The 7,882-nt window shown below is 43.5% G+C and overlaps 1 protein-coding gene across 1 annotated transcript in view; it reads left to right on the forward strand.

Annotated features, from left to right (window-relative positions):
• The first annotated feature begins 6,466 nt into the window (after positions 1 to 6,466).
• Positions 6,467 to 7,882, forward strand: part of RPS13 (ribosomal protein S13) — a 5,082-nt gene continuing 3,666 nt past the window's right edge. Inside the window, exon 1 of the mRNA XM_006024886.1 lies at positions 6,467 to 6,487. Within this exon, the coding sequence (XP_006024948.1) occupies positions 6,467 to 6,487 (21 nt within the window). The remainder of the gene's footprint in view (positions 6,488 to 7,882) is intronic.

Here is a 7,882-nt window from a genome sequence, read left to right on the forward strand (position 1 = left end):
TGAGAATTGAATACAAATGCCAATTTGCTGTCTGCCATAAAAATAATTGGTTACTTGGGTGTTTTGTACTGCACATACATACGTTTCTTATTAAACTCTCACTTTTTAGGGTGACCATAAGCCTGTCTCTTGGCAGAGTTGTATGAAGAGAGTTTAAATGGCACACTATGTTTTTAGCACTAAAGCAGGAACGCTTTCTGAAGAAGTGACAATAATAGACTATCAGCACTGAGTGTCACTAGCAAAGATCATTAAAGTTTGTAATAGTGACAGACAGAGTGCAGAAACGGACAATCTTTTAGTTCCCAATCGTTAAAATGCTCCTTAGTAATGCCCCCCCCAATCCAGAGTGACTGATTTCCCTTCGCCCCACCAAAGAAAAAGAACAGATGAAAAATATACTTCAATCTCTTGGTGCCTAAAATATTCACAGTCCAGTTTCATAAAAATGATTTACAATAAAAAAACAGGGACACTTTTCTGATTGTTAAAATTGGGTTATTTAATGGGAGCTTAGCTAACACTATCCAAAATCTGTTTGATTTGCTATAGTTGACATAATTTTTTATTTACTATATAACATGTAAATAGTACTAAATATATGTTATAACTAACTAGATTGTATTTCCTGCTCACTTGATGTTTTTGAGACTTAACTCCATTCCATCATCAGAACCACGAGTTACTTAGACACAAAAAAGTAGACTACTGTTTTTGTAAAATGTTCCATTTGTTAAATAAAATGAAAGCAATATGTACTGCCTTTTTGCAGTCTGTTGTTACAGCACAGTGTCTTACAGCACAAAACATAACATTAAAAAACATTACATAGTGTAATGCTTTTAAAAAATGTATTTGCAACTCTAACAGTCATGTGGACTTTGGTTAGAAGATGCGTAGTACTGTATGATTGCTAGCATTTGTCCTGACTTCTGTTTAGCAATATTCTTCATAATGCAACTCATTTCTGTGCCTTTCCTTTCCCTTTTGCAAATATACTTTGGCCAACACTTTTCAGGATCACGTTTGGCGGGGTTTTTGGTCTATGAAATTGTCTTGAATCCTTGCCAGAAAAAAACATTGTGAAACAGCACCAAGTTTGCACCTCTCTGCACTATTTTTTATGGATTAGGAAAAGATTAGCAATGAAGACTTGACCTTTTAACATATTACATCCACAAAGGAGTGAATTAAAAATAAACTGGAAAAAGGAGCATAGTGCAATCTGGATTAAATTTGCCAGTATCTTAATCTGTGTTACAATGAACACACTCTAGCAGCTTCGTATACCTTGTTTAATGCAAATAAAAGGATTCTGTTGTATGCAACACATGTAACCTGCAGCCAGAAATAGAATTTTTCTCTACAGACCTTGTTTTGATATTTGAGAACAGCTTGCTCTACAAACAATTACCTCTTCCTTTTGTCTATTAAATAATCTAATTTAGGACTTTGCACTGATTTTTTTTTTTTATTACTGCCTTTTTATGATCTAAAGGTTCCTGTATCTAGAAGCATGTGCGATCTTTTGATAAAAAGGTTTATTTCTCTATTTCAAAAAAATAAGGTTCTGTAGAAATATTAGTATCTTGCCTTAAAGTGACTGCAAGGACTTTAATATGGTGGATTTAAAAAAAAAAATTAAAATCTTATTTCTGGTATTTGCAGAATATGCATGCTCAATAGAATAAAAATATATTCAGGCAATATTGCACCACTCTCAGTCTATAGGAAATTATTTTCCTGGCACACTATCTGTTCTCAAACTGTGACTTACCTAGTGCAGATGTTTTATAGATGATGAAATTCACTGGGAGCAAATACGTAGTTTGCCTTGCATTATCTATATATCTCTACAAAACCAAATAATTGAATTTATACTAATGACTAACAAAGATGTACAATATTGCCATCAAATACCGACCTGTAATGAATGGGACTCATAATGTGACCCGGCTCTCCTATAATTACATTAAATGCTATTCTGAAATAAAGAATTTGTGCGGTCTCTTTCCTCTCTCCAAGAGTTTTGAAAGCTTCTGAAGCCACACTTCTGCTGCTCTTTCCTTTGAAAACCAGAAGGAGGTATACTGACAGTTGTAACTGAGTTGTCTTCATCTACTGAAAATTCCAACTATGGGATGATGTGCTCGACTACATAGCTAAAAAGCATGTCGGTTTTATATTATACCTAATACTTCTGCAGGGAGTTTTATGAACATCTAAATGAAAATTCCAAAGCAATGCAAGTGATCTAGTTGCATGCATATTTTGTTACGGCCTTAAGGATGTCAAATTTGGCAGCAGGATTTCTCTTTCACTGTTCTGGTGACTTACATGTGAGGTCTCACTGATATGTTGGTATAAAATACAAAAGATTTTTCTTTTCTTTTCTACATGAGAAATACTGGAATCGTATAGATTTTTTTAAGTGATGGAGAGTATACCAGAAGAAAAATATTCCATAGCACATTTGCAGTCAATGGCATGTAGCTCTACCCTGACTTTAGAAATCAATAGATATCCAGCAGTGACTTGGGATATTGTGTCCCCTGCACTAAAAAAACAAAGGCTACAATTGATTGACAAATGATGGATTCCTTTATCTCTCATTCAGAACTGTTTTGCTTTTTTTTTAAACTAAAACTGTACATGCATTAGTGTGTGTGTGTGTTGTTTTGTTTTTCTCTTAAAGTCAATGCATCCTCTCATAGTTGATCTTCCATCTGCTTTAAGTGTTCTTAAATGCCTTAATCACTTCAAATCAGTGGGAACTGAATTGTGTGGCTTGACTTTCAGTAGCAAAGTACATAATTAAGAAGGCAATACTGATAGTTCATACTAAGTAAAGATTCTCAAAATGCTTCAGATTGTGGCAATACTTCACTTTATCGCCATTTTTGCATTTCTTCCACTCCTTTACCATAACCGAGTCAGGATCTTTTTAGGAGAATCTTGGAATAAAACAAGCATAACTTTGTTAAGCAGTTAACTCCTAGGCCCCTTCTACATATTACAGGTATTGCTTAATTAACTGGTTAACTGCAAAATTACCTTGAAACCAGCTACATGTGCACAGTAGCTATCACACCAGAAAAAGTTTCAACCAGCTATAAAGTTTAGACCTCAAAAATGTGTACTAACTTAATAGCTGGTTGCTATTGAGCTTTAATTTGCATGTGGAGCAGGGTTTCCCCTGCAGCTGAGAGGCCTGTCAGTGGACTGGTCTCCCAGCCACATGGGTGCACCATGCCAAGCCAGGGCTGGAAGTCCCATGGCTGAGGGGACTCAGCCCAAGCAGCTACCACCTTTGGGTCCTGGCGGCACCTCACAGCTGCTGGGACTCAAAAGTCCCGTAGCTGTACACATGGGGTTCCTGCAGTGTGCCTCCCAGTGCCAGGACCCAGCAGGGTTTGGCCAGCACAATCCCCCAGCCCCGGGGTTGCATGAAACCCCCAAGGCTAGGAGATAACAGCTGTGTCTTTCAGCCCAGGGCTGCATCAAGCATGCCTGCAGGTGGGAGACCTTCAGCTAAGGGGTTCCCACCCACAGGAGCTTCTTGCTGGTGCAGGGGGAGCCTCTCAGGCTCCCCATGCACTGGAATAAGGCACAATTGGGATCTGATGTGCAACCTGACAGTTGTGCCTCCTGCCATTGATGTGTAGCATGGCAGAAGTTGTGACTGTAGATTGCACATCTGATCCTATCATGCCTTTACCTGCATGTGTAGAGGGGCCATTTTAATGCAATACCTATTGGTTTTTCAAGGGTTTATCCCCAAAGATAAATTTAACATGCTAATTTTTTTCAGTGCTTTTAATGAAAAGCAAAGCTCCATAAAGCCTAAATCCAGCCTCCAACGGGCTAATATACTGCCCCTGGGCTCCCCCCTGACCATTGCTGCGCCCACTTTCTAGTTGCTATGGCAGCAGCATGGGGCAGTATGGTAGGAGGCCTGGTGAATTTGCTGCCTGCATAAGGTTACCATCTGTCCTGGTTTTCCTCTTTTTTTGGACTCCTGTGCTGCATTCAAGCGGGTTTTTAAAATAACAGCAAATGTTATTTGTTAAATGTTATATGTTAAATGTCGGGTGTGAGGGGCACTGGCAGGGCTGGGGGTGTGTGGCTTGTCAGTGAGGGGCAACAGAATGGGCAGGGCACTGGCGTGTCACTGCCCCCTGACCATCATATTCCCCCATGCCCACCCCTAGTTGTAGGTGTGTATATTAAAACTTTTTAAGGGGGGAAAAATCTTCATTGAAGTGCAATATGATTGCTTTGAAAATAGGACCGTTCCCCCATTTGTTTGTAGTCGGGGCACGTTGTGCTGAAGGATCCTTGTGCCACGTTGTGACAGTATCAGTCCTGCTGTTCCTTTATCCTTCACCTTGGATGAGCCCTCCTGGGTGGCAGCACTGTGAGACCACAGGCAGCTCTGACTGGGAACTTTAGAATGAGCTTTTAAATGGGCTAAAGGGCAGGATGGTGAGTTTTGCGAGTTGGTTATTTGCAGGACACTGAGTATGGGACTGCGGTCTGCACTGGGCGTTTCCTTAACACGCGCAGCTGGGTTTCCAAAGATAACAGTGGGAATGGTAATGCTTTCTCTTGCTACAATGATTTTTCATTTTGATTCTTCCATTGGTCTGTTGGAGGTCACGCTTGGTAACTTTACATAAAACGTACTTATATAACCACCAAGCTTTACACTACAGCATTCAACTTTGGACCAAAGGAGGGGTAAAAAAGAGACAGAAGCAGGGAGACAGGACTGAATAAATACCTGTCCTCTCTGCACAAGTGCAGAGTGCAAGGGAAGGTAATTCATCTAGAGGGCATCAGAAATATCCAGATACGGCACATGGCTCATGAATATTTTTTTTATGGCAGGCCATACATTGTGACCTCCAAAACTTGATCAAGAGCATGGGGTTGAAAGGGAATGTTATAAAAAGAGGCCAGTAGACTCGCACCTGTCCATATTATGTCAGTGGTGGGTCCTACTGAAGATCAAGTGCTTGACAGTAGGCTGTGGTGATGAACCTGGTGCTCTCTTTTAGGCAGACTTCCTGGTCAGAAGACTTTGGTGCATGGGGAGATTGGCTGATAGACACAGGATCCAGAGGTGTCTATCATGAGGGTTATTCTGTTTTCACCGGCACCTGAGAACTAATAGGCTATTAATTAACCAAAGAGCTGAAGTGGTGCTAGCAATAGCAGTAAACAGCCTATTTGTTTACTGATAAATTTGTGATGTGTAAGGAAAAATACTGAGAGGCCACTATTCTTCTCAGGATCTGATGCGTTCTGATGAACACATTCATTATATATTATATAATGATATATCATGGTCACATTATACAGGTTAAGAAATCGTTTTTGGAAAGCCAGGTGGGAAAGTGTTTAAATGGGTGAGCCAAAACATAGGACTATACATGCTGTGTTTAAACCCTGCATATCATTTTAAATATGTAATAAAAACAGTACAGAAATGCTGTATAAAGAACAGAAGTAAATTTATATTCAACAGACTTTAAGCGTTTTTCAACGTGTTCTAAATACGATTTACTATGCTCTCTGTAACATGCTCGGAATATTTGTTTTCCTAAGAAACTGCGTATTGCCCTCTTTGAAAGGTGAATGGAAGCTATTAACACCTGCTTGTCATAGTTTTACATATAAAAGCCCTGATGTTTAACTCTGTAATGCTTTCTGTATTCTGAACTTTCAGAACTCTGCCTATGCTCTAGCAACGTGTTTAGGTAAGGAGCAAAAGCAGTGAAGCCCAGTAAAGATGTATCTAATATTATCTCAGCGTCCCCGTTCCACTTACCTCAGCAGTGATGAAGCACTGGATTTGAGGATTATACACGGTTCAGACTGTGGTTTCTCTGAGTTAATCGGTACTAGTCATTCAAATAGAGTAGAACGATAGTATGTGCTCTGATTTTGTGTACACCATATTAATACTATTTCCCAGAGCCATGAGCACTTGGAGGCTTTGAGGTTTGGGTCCCTACAAAACCATTTTATTAGCAATGTGTCTCATACTGATAGCACAGCTGAAATAAGGTGACTGACATGCAGAGGTTTGACGGTGAATGGATAGATAAGCTTGTGCATATGCAGATCCCATCTCTGTAGTACACTGAAACGCTTTAGTGAAAAAATGGATTGTGACACTCATTAGCCATGTGGATTTGCTGCTTATATCTACTGCTACTGTACACTTTGTTCCTAGCACAGTGGGCAGGGACACCCCGTGCATCCTTATACTGACAAACAGGCTCTCTTTATTTCTATGATTTATGGATTAGAAGGTTAACAAATAGCAGGCCTACTTTTTTGGACCTGGAAATATAGTAACCCTACATGGTGTTCCTGAGGCCATGAGCATGGGGCTTGCTTGTGTGATAAGGCAGTAGTGAAGCCCCCACAGGGTGGCAGTGTTAGGGGCTTGTCTACCATGGTGGAAGGATCAGTAGCGGTAACAGGGTGTGCTTGCCCATGCTAAGTGCAGCCTGGAGTCACCCCAAGTTTGGACAGGCCTGCCCTAAGACACAGTGTTAAAGCATCAACTTCCCTTCTCTAGACAGGTGGTTGCTACTGCTTTGTAAGAAAAAGAACTTCAACCCGGACTTCCCACGTGGCGATGCTTGTCTTTTGCCCCTAGGTCTCCATCTTCAAACGCACTCATGTTGGATGCGTCCTTTACCTCTTTCCGCCACTGCTGTAGCATCCTCTGTTCAGCTGGCCATCTCTCAGGTGGGTAGTACTCAACCTGCTCAGACCACATCAGGATCTTTATTGGTGGGGAGAATATCAGAATAAAACAAACTGAACGTTTCCGCAGGTAGCGCGTAGTGCAACACTGGATGGGTTGGCAAGAATTCATGTCCTGGAGATCAGCCCCTCCAGCCCCCAAGCCCTTGGAGGAGGCCAGCTCTTAGCCTTCTGTGGTGAATTACTGGGGCAGGTGCCAGCATGGCAGAGACATGAGGGTGTGGCACCACAGATCCCTTTCCTGCCTGCAGGGCATGGCTCTGCTAGCGCATGTCAGGCGTTTCCCAGGCTCACAGTGCCGGCACTGCACAGCGGTCAGGACACCCCTAAAAGGATCCTGGGGCCCCATGCCGCATCAGGCTGGGAATGGCTGCTTGGGAGGGCAGTGGGGACGGCTACCACATGGCACGAGCCTGAGAGGAGGGGGAGCTGTTTTCTTGAGAAGGCAGGGGAGGGCTGCACCTTACAGGCTAACTCAAGCAGCAGGGTGGTGCACATATAGATGAGCATGTACGACTACGTGCACACACGCCTATGTACAAGCACGTGCATACATCCACAGGTACAGACACCTGCACGTGCATACATACATACATGTGCGCACAAAGAGGCAGACAAGCTGCAGCGAAAGGACCACGTGCTGCAGCAGGGCCAGAGGCGAAGCCTCCGTGCGCCCCTCCCACCGGAGCCCGCGCTTCCCAGCATGCTGCCCAGCACTGAACGCCGCGCAGGCGCACCTCCCCTCTCCCGGGCTCGGCGCCAGCCGTTTCCAACCCGCCTCTGCGTCGCCTCTGATTGGCCCAACCCCAGCCCTACGGAACGGCGCTGAGGACACGCTTAAAGGCGGTGCGGGTCCCTTCCGCCGGGCGCCCCGGAGCATGGCGGGAGTTGTAGTCGCCTCTGGGAATTGTAGTGTCGTTCGGGGGTAAGAGGGAGGCGGCTGCAGGAAGGGGCGTGGCGTGGCGCTGTGACGCCCTTTCCGGCGGAAGTAAGGCCAGGGGGAGACGCCGCGCACCTTTTCCGCTCGCTCTTTTGTAGCCCAGCGCCATCATGGGTCGCATGCACGCTCCGGGGTGAGGCCGCGGCCGGCGGGTGGGGG

The sequence above is a fragment of the Alligator sinensis genome, unplaced genomic scaffold (assembly GCF_000455745.1).
Source record: "Alligator sinensis unplaced genomic scaffold, ASM45574v1 scaffold447_1, whole genome shotgun sequence".
Taxonomy (NCBI): Eukaryota; Metazoa; Chordata; order Crocodylia; family Alligatoridae; genus Alligator; species Alligator sinensis.